At 45.4% G+C, this 16,770-nt stretch overlaps 3 protein-coding genes across 7 annotated transcripts in view; 2 read left to right on the top strand and 1 right to left on the bottom strand.

Moving 5' to 3' along the window:
* Window positions 1-5,892, bottom strand: part of LOC135241946 (cGMP-inhibited 3',5'-cyclic phosphodiesterase 3B-like) — a 54,322-nt gene extending 48,430 nt beyond the window's left edge. Inside the window, exon 1 of one of the 2 annotated variants that reach the window (XM_064312746.1) lies at window positions 4,479-5,892. In XM_064312746.1, coding sequence (XP_064168816.1) covers window positions 4,479-5,366 — 888 coding nt within the window. In that variant the 5' untranslated portion in view covers window positions 5,367-5,892. The remainder of the gene's footprint in view (window positions 1-4,478) is intronic. The other variant, XM_064312747.1, reaches the window with a different exon arrangement.
* A 328-nt stretch (window positions 5,893-6,220) lies between these two features.
* On the top strand, window positions 6,221-12,047 carry psma1 (proteasome 20S subunit alpha 1). The gene is made up of 10 exons (XM_064312753.1): window positions 6,221-6,335; window positions 7,413-7,457; window positions 7,684-7,785; window positions 8,308-8,411; window positions 8,518-8,606; window positions 8,909-8,979; window positions 9,433-9,562; window positions 10,213-10,292; window positions 11,123-11,227; window positions 11,743-12,047. The coding sequence occupies exons 1-10, from the start codon at window positions 6,333-6,335 to the stop codon at window positions 11,800-11,802; spliced, it is 789 nt and encodes a 262-aa protein (XP_064168823.1). The 5' UTR covers window positions 6,221-6,332; the 3' UTR covers window positions 11,803-12,047.
* Window positions 12,048-12,664: 617 nt separating this feature from the next.
* The window catches only part of LOC135241948 (coatomer subunit beta), a 14,798-nt gene continuing 10,692 nt past the window's right edge, over window positions 12,665-16,770 (top strand). The window contains exons 1-5 of one of the 4 annotated variants that reach the window (XM_064312752.1): window positions 12,665-12,817; window positions 14,138-14,280; window positions 14,645-14,874; window positions 15,849-16,018; window positions 16,199-16,313. In XM_064312752.1, the coding sequence (XP_064168822.1) occupies window positions 14,190-14,280; window positions 14,645-14,874; window positions 15,849-16,018; window positions 16,199-16,313 (606 nt within the window). In that variant the 5' untranslated portion in view covers window positions 12,665-12,817; window positions 14,138-14,189. Of the gene's footprint in view, window positions 12,818-12,884; window positions 12,971-14,089; window positions 14,281-14,644; window positions 14,875-15,848; window positions 16,019-16,198; window positions 16,314-16,770 lie in introns of those variants that run through there. The other 3 variants (XM_064312751.1, XM_064312749.1, XM_064312750.1) reach the window with 3 other exon arrangements.

The raw sequence follows: 16,770 nt of genomic DNA, 5'->3' as shown, positions 1-16,770 counted from the left end.
TATTATCTTCAGTCATCATACATTAGAACGTGAGCCAGCCATCTCTAAATTTAGAACAATTTAAATATAACTCATTACACACTGTGAATATGGGCACTCATGGGTTGGAGTCATTGACCTCAACAGTTAAACAAGGACCTTGACTCTCAGATATGGTCAATACTAGCTTTCCTTTGCCCTATGATTACACGCACTGGGACAGCGAAGCAAGTTCCAGAGCAGAGCTGAACTCCTATTCCAGAGCAGAACTGCACTCCTGCTCCAGAGTAGAGCAGCACTCCTGTTCCATAGCAGAACTGCACTCCTGTCCAGTAGACGCATCTTCAGAGCGGGCTGCACTCCTGTTCCAGAGCCATCTTGAGCAAGCTGCACTCCTGTTCCAAGCGAACTGACTCTGGTCGAGCAGACTGCACTCCGGGTCAGCGACTGCATCCGGGTCAGCAAACTGCACCCCTGTTCCAGAGCAGAACTGCACTCCTGTTCCAGAGCAGAACTGCACTCCTGTTCCAGAGAAATATGTGTGCTCTGATACGCTCCCTCAAACCGGGACCCCCACTGTGCTCAGTGCGCCCTGGGGTGCATGCTGGGATAGGCTCCAGCACCCCTCATGACCCTGCCCAGGATAAGCAGGTACAGATAATGCACAGATGGATTGATGATAATGATATATAAAGACACACAAACGCACAGCCCAACCCACGCTAGCATATTAGTTGCCTTTGGATTACTCGGCTAACCGTGCCGGGAGGAGAAAGCATGTACAGTATTTAGGGATCACAAATATGAGGAGCAGATACGTTTGCGGAGAGCAGTTACCGGCGGATCTTTGCACACGACCCTGCAGGTGGCATGCCTTTTATGGGATTGCCAGGGTGTTTCCTTATGCAAATCAACACAAACAGGCACAAGCATTCAGTTCACGAACAAACGGCATTCATCCTCCAACACACAAAATCTAAGGTCTGCGCATGTCTCATGAATCTCATGTTGGTTTTTTTGTAGGAACTTTTATTAAGAACAAAAGTAAGAAGAATTTAAGAAAGGTTTCGTGAACGTGAACCATTTACAGTACTCCCTAAGATGCCGATCAAGTTCAGAAATTACGTGGTCACAAATACCAAAAGAAGCTTGGCAAAGCAGAGGAAGTAACCCCATTTAACCGAGCGTCTGGGTGCCCTAGAGTAACCCTGTTTAACTGTATGACTGGAGCCCTAGAGTAACCCTGTTTAACTGTGTGACTGGGGCCCTAGAGTAACCCTGTTTAACTGTGTGACTGGGAGCGGAGAGTAATTCTGTTTAACTGTGTGACTGGGAGCGGAGAGTAACCCTGTTTAACTGTGTGACTGGGGCCAGAGAGTAACCCTGTTTAACTGTGTGACTGGGGCCCTAGAGTAACCCTGTTTAACTGTGTGACTGGGAGCGGAGAGTAATTCTGTTTAACTGTGTGACTGGGAGCGGAGAGTAACCCTGTTTAACTGTTGACTGGGGCCCTAGAGTAACCCTGTTTAACTGTGTGACTGGGGCCAGAGAGTAATTCTGTTAACTGTGTGACTGGGGCGCGAGTAACCTGTTTAACTGTGTGACTGGGGCGCAGAGTAACCTGTTTAACTGTGTGACTGGAGCCGTAGAGTAACCCTGTTTAACTGTGTGACTGGGAGCGGGAGTAATCTGTTTAACTGTGTGACTGGGGCCGTAGAGTAACCCTGTTTAACTGTGTGACTGGGAGCGAGAGTAACCTTTTAACTGTGTGACTGGGGCCAGAGTAACCCTGTTTAACTGTGTTACTGGGGCCCGAGAGTAACCCTGTTTAACTGTGTGACTGGGGCCCTAGAGTAACCCTGTTTAACTGTGTGACTGGGAGCGGAGAGTAATCCTGTTTAACTGTGTGACTGGGAGCGGAGAGTAACCCTGTTTAACTGTGTGACTGGGAGCGGCGAGTAACCCTGTTTAACTGTGTTACTGGGGCCTTAGAGTAACCCTGTTTAACTGTATGACTGGGGCCCTAGAGTAACCCTGTTTAACTGTGTGACTGTGAGCGGAGAGTAACCCTGTTTAACTGTGTGACTGGGAGCAAGAGTAACCTGTTTAACTGTGTGACTGGGAGCGGAGAGTAATCCTGTTTAACTGTGTGACTGGGAGCGGCGAGTAACCCTGTTTAACTGTGTGACTGGGAGCGGAGAGTAATCCTTTTTAACTGTGTGACTGGGGCCCTAGAGTAACCCTGTTTAACTGTGTGACTGGGAGCGGAGAGTAACCCTGTTTAACTGTGTGACTGGGGCCCTAGAGTAACCCTGTTTAACTGTGTGACTGGGAGCGGAGAGTAACCCTGTTTAACTGTGTGACTGGGAGCGGAGAGTAACCCTGTTTAACTGTGTGACTGGGAGCGGAGAGTAACCCTGTTTAACTGTGTGACTGGGAGCGGAGAGTAACCCTGTTTAACTGTGTGACTGGGAGCGGAGAGTAATCCTGTTTAACTGTGTGACTGGGAGCGGAGAGTAACCCTGTTTAACTGTGTGACTGGGAGCGGAGAGTAACCCTGTTTAACTGTGTGACTGGGGCCAGAGAGTAATCCTGTTTAACTGTGTGAAGGGGCCCTAGAGTAACCCTGTTTAACTGTGTGACTGGGGCCCTAGAGTAACCCTGTTTAACTGTGTGACTGGGAGCGGAGAGTAACCCTGTTTAACTGTGTGACTGGGAGCGGAGAGTAACCCTGTTTAACTGTGTGACTGGGGCCCTAGAGTAACCCTGTTTAACTGTGTGACTGGGGCCAGAGAGTAACCCTGTTACTGTACTGTAACACAAAAGCTGTGGAACCATGATTTTTTTTTTTATGTCAAAATTATAAAAATGAAAACCGATATAAAAATATAAAATACAAAAGATACTTATTGCACAATTAATCAGATACTAATTAAAAGTACATGTCACCACTTGGGGAAAAAAAACACGATTTACTTGAAACATAACTGGGGCACAAGATCATAGTGACGTACGTGCCCTAATTATACAAACTCAAAACTCAAATCCAGGCCAACTTTCTCTTGAAGAACCAGCTAAATTAATTATGCCCGAAACTGTAAGATTGTTATATAATACTCCCAGGTATCTTACAGTGCCACCGGTTTGTAAAAAGTGTCGGTTTGCGTATGCATGCGCACTGCGCCATTCCCTTGACACTCCATAAGGCGCGTGATAACCTTTTGACGTCAGCTGGATCAAAGTGATTTCAATTTATGGTTTTACCCATAATAATATTAATGTCCAGCGCGTGCACTAAACTGGGAGTGGGACGCCGCGAAAGGGATGGCTTTAAGTATATATAGAAGCTGAAGGTTTGAGAAGCATAAATGTGTGATTTAATAAATTAAGATGGAAATAATTGCAATGCTTTTACACAACCCGTTGGGGCTGTTTTTTTCCCTCATTCAAATAAAATATAAAACGAGTATCCAAGGTTTTAAAATAATAAATAATTAGATGTCATATTTCCGTCATCATTAACATTAGGCTACATTTCATACGGCATCAAATACGCTAATGCATGTCTAGTTGCAGGCCACGGTACGTAATGTTTATATTACTGCATCGTCGCTATGTCATCAGTTTCATTGTAAATTTAACAGCTGGTTCATGAGTCTACAAATCGCATGTCCCACATGATTTCTCTTCACTGGTAATTGGACTCAAATAAAAAACTGTCAGTTTGATTACAATTTCGGCCGCGCATTACTTCTGTACGTCTTATATAATATGCCCAGAAAACTAAACACGTGGATATGTTGTTCTTGTCGTCACGTTTGTTTCTCCTTGTTTCTATCCAAGAATAAAACTTAGTTTTATCTCAACTGAACTGAGGGAAGCGCCTCATTTCTTAACCGCAGAAACCAAAACGTATGGAGATGGGACAAGTAGTGGGCTAAATATTAGCCTAAAAAACTGCTGTTTGAAAATGCTACGGTGGTACAGCGAATTGAGCATCCTTTTTGCACCCAGGCAAAATATCTGTTGACCTAATGAAAAGTTAAAAAGCACACTTTGCACGTCACTTGTTCGGTATGACATGAACACCCCACTGAGCTTCTCCCAGGTTTAGTAGTGCGATACTACAGATAGACTACACCTCCAGGACTTGGCCTAGCTGTGCGCATCCCACATAGTAACTTTCAGCAGTAGGGTAGTCCTGTGTTGTAGTAAATAACAACGTATAAGTAGTTATAGCAAATGAATAAAGTTTCTTGAGTGCGAGAACATAACATGCCAGTGTGCGTAATTTACGAATTATGGAAAGTGTATAAACACTTACATCTAAGGTCTTTCCATTTAAAAGAGCGTGGCGTTACATTCATTCATCAAAACACTTTCAGGGAAAAAAATCCAGCTCGTGGTGCACCAAGAAGAGACTTGTGCTATCTTTGTTATTTTTGTATTAACACTGATGGAATAAAAAAGAGCGGTAATTTATGTGCCTGAAAACCTACCTGTTCTCTGGAAATGCATGGTAGGGAGGGTCTCCGGGGCAGTTTACAACTGCCATAATAACTGGTTGACGTTTCTCCCAAAGACACACAACTGGACCTTCTCCTAGGTCTAATTACAGGGACCTTTTCCTCGGCGTTAGGGATCCTGTGCGGCGTGTCCCTTGCGGGGTAATAATTATGGAAACAGAGCCCCGTGAGGCAGCCCGATACCCCCGCCACGCAAGCCAAAAGGGGTCTCGCGTACGGGGGCAGACAGCCAAGGCTCGTGAAGGAAACCAGCCACACCAAACTGGCGAAAACCAGGATCACAACACTGTGTCTGAGTTTCAAAGTGGGGACCAATGTCAGCAAGCCCACGCAGCCCAGGACAAACAGCAGTCTGCCCACCATCTGCATCTGGTGATGGTCTTCCCCCCATTGCAAAAACAGCAAGACGAAGAAGTCCCCCAAGTAGCACGACGCTGGCAGCGACAACAGCCAGCACCAGTAACTTTCCCTCTTATTCCTCCGCAGGTAAAACGTTAAAAAGAAGAACGCACAGCCTATGCTGAACAGGGGGCTGATGGATTGTGAAAAGCCCAGCAGTGTCCGCAGATCCAAAAAGCTAAGTCCACTTGGCAGGCTCCTGGAGATCAGCAGAGAAACGGCAAAAACTGCGAACGCGCCGACGTAAAGAGCCGAAGCCCGAAATCGTCTCAAACCTATTAAATCCACACTGCAAAACCTACAAATGTTAAATAAGAAGCCCCCTTGGTGGTCTTGTTTTAAAGGGGTGACGCAGCTTTTCACATAGCCGTTTCTGAAGGTTTCTGAGCTGTTTGCACTGCCAATCCCATCGTACTGCCTGATTTTACTGTGCAACACATCTCCTTCTTCTGTTACAGCCATGGTTTTAGCTGTATATCCTTATATTCCGCGAGAAGTCCCCGTCCCCCCTCTTTTCGTGCCTATTTTTTGTATTATTTCATGACAGCAAACGCGCGACATGGTCACTGAAACGTACTCGAGCATTTTGGGTAAAAGGAAAAGGAGGTGAAATGTTGTTTTTTTCCGAGGATGGACTCTGTGTCGCCGCCTAGATGTGACAATCTGCAAAACCACGAGCAACAATCCACGGAGCGCGCGCTGCAGTATAGCCAGCAGAAAGCCGCACGCTACTCCAGTTTTGAGACTTGAATCTGTGCAGGACTGTGGGAATTTACTTCCTTTAACAATAGCTACACACGGCTAACTATTAATATTCTAAATTAATTCCACGAAAACTACATGGAATGCGTATATTTGCTTCTGAAATCGATTACTCGAAAACAAGGACGCTCTTTTGCCCCATTAATAAATTAGCCGCGGAGACTTACGCCTGTAAATAGTCAAATAAACTTTTTTTGTCAGTTGCTATGGATAGGAGAGTCTGCTTAGTGACAATATAATACAGTGTAAAACCACATATGACCCGTTGAATAGACGCTTTTAGGGACATGTCGCCCAAGTTATATTAAGTAGCCTTCAGGGAATTAACTTGATTCGATAAAATTGTCTATGGGCTGGCTATCTATATCATAAACCGCTAATTTTCGTGGTTTATTTCCACTAAACATTGGCCTTCCTGATACAAAGGTCTTTAGGACGTAGATGGGAAAGAACATACCAGTTTTTTAAAGAAAAACATTAGCTACTACTATACCGATAGGTTGGCAACTTGATAATATCCAAAGGAACTTTGCAGTTCTATCAGGTCACACATTCGCAGTGTAGCTCTGTGATCTAATGCTTTCCCCTGCGCGCGGAGATTTTTAGGAAAAGCAGAAGATCTGCAGAATCATTGATCTCGGAGGGAGAGATTACAGCAGGAGGAAAATGGTGAGAATGAAAGAGATTTCAGCATTAATTACATTTATGTTCGCTGTCACAATTGTGCAGTTTTGGTTTTTACACTTCAGCCGTATATTAGCATGGGATGTGTTCGTCAATAATTACGTTTTCAGCCATATTAAGAGAAACAGCAACTTAAGATTTGTCTGGCTCGCTAATATGGGGGAATGGGGCCATGAGTAAGCGTTTAGCCAGCTAGCTAACATTAGCTTTTCGATATAGAAGTAAACAAGGTAAATGTGCAAGTAAGTTTGCTTAAAAACGTATTATTTCTAAAACGGTCTTCGTCCCCATCATCTGCTTAGGTCATTTTCTTTTCCAGTAAAAAGTTTGCTTTTAAATTGAATTAGCTAGCAAGCTAACGTTAGCAAGATGCACCATATTTTATCGCTAGCTAGATGCCGGACTGTATGCTGGGCCCTGTGCACTGTTATTCATTTCCATTAGTTAGCCACAGCACCAGCTGTTAAACTGCTAACGAAATCCTTGAACTGACAAAACATGAAGATATATTGCTATGTAAGATGTTAAATTAGCCCAGATGGACAATGTAGCTAACGTTGTATTTAGCATGTTGTTGCGTGTACTTTCGCTTTCATATCCGGATGGTGAACTCTGAGGTCCCTCGCTTGCGAACTGGTGATAGTTTTTTATTATGAATGTAATACATACTCGCGGATGTAGCTACCTGGCTAATGCAGGTTGGAAAGTCACACACGATGAAGCCCTAAGCTCCGTTATCGCTATCACCCATTAATGTAGGCAGCTAGCTAATGTTACCTAGCCAGTGAGGCAAAATGTGAGACGTCATAGGAAACTTAAAGACAGCAGATGGCCTGTAAAAATGTCTCAATTATTTATTCATTAGAAATTCTAAACCACATTTTAGGTGTTCAGCTCAGTACGTTGTCGCCTGCGTTATAAGCAGTTATAAGTTCTTTCATTTGCCTTCTATGATGCAGCACCAGGACAATTATGTAAGTTTTTAACCGTTTAAACCACAGGTTAAGTGCACGTTGGACAATAGATCTGCTGTGTGTCGATTTATATTTTGTCTCTCTTTAGTTTCGCAACCAATATGATAACGACGTCACCGTCTGGAGTCCTCAGGTAAGTCTTCATTCAAGTATTTCATGATAATGTTGCTTTCCCTGTATGTGTAACGTTACAAAATTATATGCGATGCTTTGGTTGTATGCCCTTCATTGTGACAGCTTTTGAAAGGAAAGAGAACACTTATCAATTACCAATGGCTTTGAGGTTGCTTTTTTTCAGTTGCACTTTTGCTTGGCTGTATGCAGTATGAATTGATTTTGGCCTGGTTCCTGTGTTTTAGGGGCGTATTCATCAGATTGAGTATGCTATGGAGGCAGTGAAACAGGGTTCCGCCACCGTCGGACTTAAGTCCCGCAGTCACGCAGTGCTCGTGGCTCTCAAGGTACGGTCCTCCTTAATATACCGTGAGATTTCATCGTTGTTGTTTTTTTTTTTGTGGGTGAATATCCTTCTAGTGAACTTCGACTAGTTGTGAGATTAGCAGATGTCTCTGCCTCACAACTACAAGTATCGCAATTTATTAGTGTAGCGCATTTTGCCAACAATTGTCACAATATTCTTCACATCAACCCTGGCACCCACATCAACCAAAGGGTAAGCCCCTCCGACAATGCAGCCTAATTAGTAGTTGATGGGAGAAATTTACCGATAGTTTCTGATGAATTCGCATGTCAGTCAGGTACTCATTTGTTTTCTACGCAAATAAGTCCTGCTTAAATTCTGTAGTTACAGGTTGTATATATATTTTTGTCTTGGAGTTCTGATCCGTGTTTGGAATAAGAACCCTCAGTAATTTGGCACAGTGTTGTCTGCTTGTACCTCAACACACCTAGCTTCCCCTCTCGGCATCAAATTACAGTCAAAATAAATACAGTAATTTGACATGATTCCTCCCGTACTCTAGAGGGCTCAATCAGAGCTGGCTGCTCATCAGAAGAAGATCCTCCATGTGGATAACCACATAGGAATCTCCATTGCTGGGCTCACGGCTGATGCCAGGCTTCTGTGGTCAGTATAAATCTCTATTGTTTTTATATGATTCACGAACTGTATTGGAGTCCCAATAAGCACTATCTGTCTCTCTCTCTCCCCCCCACCTGTTTTTCCTCTGCAGTAACTTCATGCGTCAGGAGTGTCTGGACTCCAGGTTTGTGTTTGATCGGCCCCTCCCTGTGTCCCGCCTCGTCTCGCTGATCGGAAGCAGTATCCTTTTACCAATGAGAACACCGGCCTTTAACACTAGGAGCACCACCCTTTACTAATGAGAACACCAATGAGAACACCACTGGGTGGAGTTGACTAATGTCTCTCTCTGGCTGTGGTGGTTTTAGGCAGCGCTGCTTCAGTGAAGCAGGACAAATCCGTTTATGAAAAGCAAGGAAATGTTTCTCAAAATCATCTGCAGTCTTAACCTTGGCAGTTCCTGTTTTTATGTCGAGTTGTGTACGGCATATTGGGGAGGTATTTGAGTGTAACGGCTGAGTCTTCCTTAACTCGTGTCCCAGAAACCCAGATTCCTACACAGCGGTATGGCAGAAGGCCCTACGGAGTTGGGCTGCTCATCGCTGGCTATGACGTAGGTTCTGTTTTATTGGTGTACATGTTCTACATGCATATAGCACCTTGGCTGCTCTTAATGCTAGGGAAGGGGGGAGGGTGGTGCAGCAGTTGCTCTGTATTTTTTCTCTCTTCAAATTAAAAAAAAAATCTGTGCGTAAAGGTAACCTAGTTGGTTTACTAATGTATGCCACTCTGTCAGGTGTCTCCATCCCTGCATGTGGAGAGCCATAGGATCTGCTCCTTGCCGTTGTTACTGAGAACTTAGCTGACCAGTTGAAGTGCCTGACCTAACCAGCGTGACCTCACCTGGTTTCTTGGGTCTGAATCGGTTGCTTGTTTTGACACTGAAAGTAATAACCCAGCCCAAGCGGCTCTCCGGAAGCAGAGTTAAGGTCCTGTGGCTCTGTATTGTCGCTGCGTGCCAGTCTGCTCCACCGTAGTGAAAAGTGCATGTGTGCTCTGCATCCAGGACATGGGCCCTCACATCTTCCAGACCTGCCCCTCCGCCAACTACTTCGACTGCAAGGCCATGTCCATCGGAGCTCGCTCGCAGTCTGCTCGCACCTACCTGGAGCGCAAAATGGACGACTTCCTCGATTGTGAGGCCCCTCTTCAAGTTTGCTTTTATGTTTATGTTCACACACTTTATCATAAACTCTGACACTTACCTTAACCTTAAGTTTTTTTGTGTGTAAACATGCAATCAACTGCATATTTTCACTGGAACAGTTTGGGTTAAGTACCTCGCTCTAGGATTGGCTAATTTAATTTTTAGAGGGCTCTAGGTGCTGTTAGCTGGTGTTTTCCAGCCAATGGGGTGGGTTCTGCTGGCCAATGCATTCTGCCTGCCTGTGCGATGCAGGTGTTTGGTGCAGCTCTGCTCAGCTCTGCTGGGGATCTGCAGGGTGAAAGTGGCAGTAGGGCCGCCTGTGGTTTGGCTGACAGGCCACAGGCTGTTCTCTCTCGCTGTGACCAAATTGAGTAGATAAAGGACATGCTGGGAATAAAGGTCACCCAGGGCTGGAAATTCAGTTATACTTACAGTTACCACTTTTTCTTAAAAAAAGAAAGTAATGCTTTGTAATAATGTGAAAGTGCACACTGTGATTATTCATGAGATGTAGAGATATGATTGGTTGATCAGCACCTTCAGGTAGCCATAGATGACAGTTTACCCACGGCTTGAATGTCGCTCCCAATTTTTATTGCTCTGCTAAACACTCCTCTTTTTTTTGTTGTTTCTCTAAAGGCAGCCTGAATGACTTAGTCCAGCACGGCCTCCGTGGTTTGAGAGAGACCCTCCCAGCCGAGCAGGACCTCACTACGAAGGTAAAGAGTTTAACACAGCTGGACGCGGCTCTGCCGTACCTACCTGGTAAATGGTAAATGGACTGCATTTATACAGCGCTTTTATCCAAAGCGCTTTACAATTGATGCGTCTCATTCACCAGAGCATTTAGGGGTTAGGTGTCTTGCTCAGCCCAGGGCGTGGGCTCGAACCGGCAGTCCTCCGACTGCCAGACAACCGCTCTTACCTCCTGAGCTATGTCGCCCCTATAACTGGCAACTACCTGGTGGACGTCGCCAGTGCAGCAAGCACGGGATTAGGGATGGGTACTGTATTGCAACGATAATTACTGAATGCTGTAACGGTCCTATCCACCGTGTGGTGTATTGCCTTTCTTTTCGTTTTATTATCTACGATCATGCCTTATGCACTCGTAAACAACCACCCTTCAGAGGCCGTGCGAAATGCTTCTGGGGGAAAAAAACAAAACAGAACATCGCCACTTATCTATTGGGTGACCATAAGACATCGCTAGCCAATCAGCAGCTAGGCCTCACTGCTCCATGTGATTGACAAAGACACATCACGTGATCACTTGGAAGCTGTGCAGCCTTGGTACTGATTGGCTGTCTTATCAACATCCAATAAATAACAGTGGTTATGTTTTTTTTTTTTTCTTCATTTCTGCATTTCACGCAGCCTGTTTCGTTTGGTTGTTTACTAACTGCTTGAAGTTTAATTAAAAATAAATAGATGAAAGGAAAGGTAACGTGCCACATGGAGGCTACGACGATTGTTGCATTTGGATGATTATCGTTGCGATACATCGCCTATCGCTAACCGGGAGCTGTAACTGCGCTGTCTCTTTCAGAACGTGTCCATCGGGATCGTAGGCAAGGACATGGAGTTCACCATCTACGATGACGATGACGTCGCCCCTTTCCTCGAAGGTCTGGAGGAGAGAGCCCAGAGGAAGGTAAAGAAACCTCGGTTCTTTCTTGAAGTGCATTTGATCTGGGTGCTAGGGGGAACATTTCATTTTCCTTTTCTCATCTCCTTGTAATGCCTTTTACTGCTGGACCTCTCCATAGAATCTTATCTGTGTGGTTTATATATCTTTTTGATTTATTTGTCATTTTAAATAAAAATGGCCAAGACCAAGAGAAGAAATGGAGCTTATTTTTAAAATGGCTGATTTTTAAAAAATGAATTGGATCGGAGCAGAAGAGTCTTTCCTGTCGAGTTTCTCGATTGTGAATTTTTGGCACTTTGAGTGCTCTCAGGTTTAGCTGCGGCAGATATCTTTAAAACATGTCAAATCTCATCAAAACTATCTGGATGGATAGATGGCACTAACCGTGATTCCTAATCGTGCGTACGTGTGTGGGGAGATGCCTGTGATGTCAGTAACGCTGCAGTGTGCTCAGTGGGCATGTCGCTGCTGTTTTTGGCGGCTCTGTAACCCCTGTATCTCTCCCTGCTCTGCGGTAGGTAGCGCCACCTGCAGAGGAGCCGGCTGCTGAGAAACCTGACGAGCCAATGGAGCACTGAGCCCAGCCCAGTCTGCCCCTGGACACGCCCCCTGTCGGCCTCGGCCACGCCCCCTGTCAATCAGCTGACAGAACCAGTCCTAAACTGTCTCTGTTCAATGAATAAACCCAGAAGGATACCTGAGTCAAGCCACTTATTTCAATTTTTTTCTACAAAGGGTAGCTGCCTGTATGCTTTTCTATCTGTAAAAAAGTTTTGTGTCCATGACAGCCAAAATGACAATAAACTTTCTTTTCCTCCTGAAACTGTAAACAGAATGCATAATTTGTGTGTGTGTGTGTGTGTTGTGTTGGTGTTTAGAGTGAAGTGTGTCCTTTAGACCTTGTCTGTGTTGTGTTTTAACTGCAAGAGAAAGTGCTGTTTTCTGTAATATACTGGCCACAGTGTAAAGTAATGAGTACTTGAACATGGTGCTTTTAAGGATCTGAGAAGGGTTTTTAAACGTTTCAATTACATGAACCAATATTCTTTTTCAGAAAGGTAGTTTGTCATGCACAAGTGTATAATTCAAGTAATTGATTGGCTTTAGCAGATGCTCTTAGAACAACTGACATGTATTACCATATGTGATGACTTATTGTATATCAATGACAAATTTATAAATGTCTTCAATATTCAGAACAAAATTATTTTGATGTGATCAAAAGTTTTGTAATGTATTTCACTGAAAACTCAAGCCTGTGCAGGACTGTTTTAAAATTTGTAAAAAGCACCTGATTTAGAAAAATGAACACCATGTAGAAATTCTGGGATTGCAATTGTGGTTGAAAAACCAGCGGACTCAGTGGTATCGAGTCTGAGAATCACCTATTTAGACAACGCCAAGATGCACGAATGCGCCGGTAGAAAATCCTGAAACGTGGGCGGTTTGTCCCTCCCTGCTTGCTGTAGTATTGCTGTGGTACAGTGAGGAGTTTACGGTCTATGGTTCCACGTCACTGGCAAGCGGCTGAGCCGAGCTGCATTGCCGAAGCGCAGACATCGCGAAAGGGGATATTCAGACCCCATCCTACAGGTAATTAAGAAACGCACAAATATATTTTACACCTGTAATCTAATTTTGAGTTATTCTGTCTGTTGTCTAGCTCGCTACCTGCTGTAGCTGAATGATGCTAGATAACAACTAGCTTGTCAAGAGCTCAGTATCGAGCATTAGCATCATCTGAAGGTAAAGTTAGAAAAAAGTGTAGGGCTACAGCATCTCTCAGGGTCCGTGTGTAACGATGTATTCTTTTAAGAAAAAAAAAATAACGTGGCGTTACTGAATGTAGATATTATTAAATTATTCGGTATGTTGTCGCATAATCCTGCTAGCTAAACCCCGGCGAAAAGGCCGAATCTGTGATGTTGATGATAGGTTAGCTTGCTTTTGCTGAATATTAATATAGCTAACGGCGGTCAGTGGGTTATCTGACTTGGGCTACAGCAGCGCTCTGGCTGTTTATCAGTGGAAAGCTACTGTACTAGGGTTAGCATATGTATCTGGCTGATGTTTCACTACCATTCGATTTCATTACAACTGTATCGGAGCGAATGACTTCCATGAGCGGATCACCTGCCAACTCTGCAGTTGGCTACGTGGCTTCCGCCCAGCCTGTCCACCCGGCACCGTGGCACAGCCTGTCAGCGTGGATAGTCGGGAGTCTTTTTAAAAAAAGATGTGTTTGCGAATATCATCTGTTATGAATGTAACTGATGCACTGATTGTTTGTTCAACTGGATAACGTTATTGCCCTTTCCCGTTTGAAAGAAGAGTTATGAATTAACCTAGATCAACTTCTGCCTCGAAACCTAATGAATGAATGCATTTCTCTCAATAAGTTTCAAGATACACGTATTAATAATTCAACACCCCAGGAAACGGGGAAGGTCATCGCTGGAAATTGTACAAGCCGGCTTGATATCAGGGGATAGTTCGACCCGATCAATCTAGCTAGGCTGTTGAACAGGAATAAACGTATTTCATGTTTTGAAATAATAAAATGGAGAATGCAGCTGACTCCAAAAACAATGAATTTGTTCCTCTTTTTAATTACTAATGAATAAAGGACAGGGGGGATCCCTTGAATATTTTCTTCTTTTGAGAACAAGGACATTCTGAAATTCTGCCTTGAGCCCATAAAATTTCCCACACAGCATTCCATTTTGTACTTGCCGTCTTCCAGCAGAATTGCTACTCTGTCACCAAGGTGATTTTGAAACATGGGACATGGGGCAGGGGGGGGCATCCAGCTGTTTGACTGATTGAGTAAACAATGATTGTTCCAAACTCTCTGCATTTTGGAAGTTCTTATGGAATCTTTGGGAATCTTAGGGAATCTTTGGGAATCTTCAGGAATCTTCGGGAATCTTCCGGGTTGGATGCTGACTGGAGGTCCGGCAGCACAATGACGGCCGCTGAAAATGTGTGTTACACCCTCATCAACGTTCCCACGGACTCAGAACCCCCGTCAGAAATCAGCCTGAAGGCTGATCTGGGTGAGTGTGTGTGACGCTGGCCAAAACCTGGTGGAACTAGTCAGGCTGTGGGAAACCTCCCAATTCTGTGGCTTTACCTTTCCAGACGAGAGAGAGACAGAGAGAAAAAGAGAGATAGACAGAAAGAGAGGGGGGGATGGAGAGGAGGGGGAGGAATGGAGAGGGGGGTGGGGGTGACGGAGAGTGAGGGAGGGGGAGAGAGAAAGGGGGGCAGAGAGGGAGACAGACAGACAGGGACAGAAATGGCGGCAAGAACAATGGTCACATGGAATATTATCGAAGAAGAGTAATTGTCCGGATTCTGAAGGTGAGACTGACATTCCTGTAACTCCGCGCTGTTTCCTCCCTGGTTCCTTCAATGCAGAGAAGGGGGAGGTCAAGGCGAAGACGGAGGCTCTGAAGAAGGTCATCATCATGATCCTGAACGGGGAGAAGCTTCCGGGCCTCCTGATGACCATCATCCGCTTCGTCCTGCCCCTGCAGGATCACACCATCAAGAAGCTGCTGCTGGTCTTCTGGGAGATCGTTCCCAAGACGACGCCCGACGGCAAACTGCTGCAGGAGATGATCCTGGTGTGCGACGCCTACAGAAAGGTCTCCTTATTACTCATATTATTATTATTATTATTATATTGCGAGCAGGGTCCAAAATGTACGTTTTGGCTTATCTGCCAAGGTGGCGGGTAGATGGAAAAAAGTACGTGCAAGTGCATGTGCACGTGCTGATTGAGCTCTGTGCGCATGCACATACTGAGTGAGTTCTGTGCACGTGCACATGCTGATTGAGCTCTGTGCACCTGCACATGCTGAGTGAGCTCTGTGCACGTGCACATACTGAGTGAGCTCTGTGCGCATGCACATACTGAGTGAGTTCTGTGCACGTGCACATGCTGATTGAGCTCTGTGCACCTGCACATGCTGAGTGAGCTCTGTGCACGTGCACATACTGAGTGAGTTCCGTGCTCCTGCACATACTGAGTGAGTTCCGTGCTCCTGCACGTGCTGATTGCGCTCTGTGCATGTGCTGATTGAGCTCTGTGCACGTGCACATGCTGATTGAGCTCTGTGCACGTGCACATGCTGATTGAGCTCTGTGCACATGCACATACTGAGTGAGCTCTGTGCACATGCACATACTGAGTGAGCTCTGTGCACATGCACATACTGAGTGAGCTCTGTGCACGTGCACATGCTGATTGAGCTCTGTGCACGTGCACATACTGAGTGAGCTCTGTGCACGTGCACATACTGAGTGAGCTCTGTGCACATGCACATACTGAGTGAGCTCTGTGCACATGCACATACTGAGTGAGCTCTGTGCACGTGCACATGCTGATTGAGCTCTGTGCACATGCACATGCTGATTGAGCTCTGTGCACATGCACATGCTGATTGAGCTCTGTGCACATGCACATACTGAGTGAACTTTGTGCACGTGCGCATACTGAGTGAGTTCTGTGCTTCTGCACATGCTGATTGCGCTCTGTGCATGTGCTGATTGCAGTAGTGTGTGCGGTGTATAGTGTGTGTGTGTGTAAATGAAGCGCCTGACTCTCGGCCTCCTGCAGGACCTGCAGCACCCCAACGAGTTCATCCGTGGCTCCACCCTGCGCTTCCTCTGCAAGCTGAAGGAGGCGGAGCTTCTGGAGCCGCTGATGCCCGCCATCCGGGCCTGCCTGGAGCACAGGCACAGCTACGTGCGCCGAAACGCCGTCCTGGCCATCTACACCATCTACAGGTGTGTGTGTGTGTGTGTGTCTGTCTACAGGTGTGTCTCTGTTTGTCTGTAGGACTGTCTCATCCTGGCCATCATCATCTACAGGTGTGTGTGTGTGTGTGTGTGTGTGTGCGCGCTGGGTTTTTTAGTGACAGAATTGAGAATAACTGTTTGCATAAATTAGCCTGATTTTCTCTGCAGGAATTTTGAAAATTTGATCCCAGACGCCCCGGAACTGATCCACGATTTCTTGGTTAACGAGAAAGACGCCAGCTGCAAGAGGAACGCGTTCATGATGCTGATTCACGCAGACCAGGTACGTACAGGCACTGCTTTTCCACCACGGCGGCTTGCCTTGGTCCATTCCTGGTTTGCATGCTCCATGAGAGCTAAACTGTAACTGTGTGTTTGTGTCTGTGTGTGAGAGTGTGTTTGTGCCTGTGTGTAAGTGTGTGTTTGTGTCTGTGTGCGAGAGTGTGTTTGTGCCTGTGTGTAAGTGTGTGTTTGTGTCTGTGTGTGAGAGTGTGTTTGTGTCTGTGTGAGAGTGTGTTTGTGCCTGTGTGTAAGTGTGTGTTTGTGTCTGTGTGTAAGTGTGTGTTTGTGTCTGTGTGTGAGTGTGTGTTTGTGTCTGTGTGTAAGTGTGTGTTTGTGTCTGTGTGTGAGTGTGTGTTTGTGTCTGTGTGTAAGTGTGTGTTTGTGTCTGTGTGTAAGAGTGTGTTTGTGCCTGAGAGCTGAGCTGTGTGTGTGTGTGTGTGTTTTGTCTGTGAATCGTA

Source organism: Anguilla rostrata, chromosome 16, assembly GCF_018555375.3.
Source record: "Anguilla rostrata isolate EN2019 chromosome 16, ASM1855537v3, whole genome shotgun sequence".
NCBI classification, from domain to species: domain Eukaryota; kingdom Metazoa; phylum Chordata; class Actinopteri; order Anguilliformes; family Anguillidae; genus Anguilla; species Anguilla rostrata.
This window is presented reverse-complemented; position numbering and strand designations above follow the sequence as displayed.

Coding starts and splice junctions, on each gene's coding strand:
- psma1 (XM_064312753.1), top strand. Junction 7,458..7,683: donor TCACCGTCTGGAGTCCTCAG/GTAAGTCTTCAT, acceptor CCTGTGTTTTAG/GGGCGTATTCATCAGATTGA. Junction 8,412..8,517: donor GCTGATGCCAGGCTTCTGTG/GTCAGTATAAAT, acceptor TTTCCTCTGCAG/TAACTTCATGCGTCAGGAGT.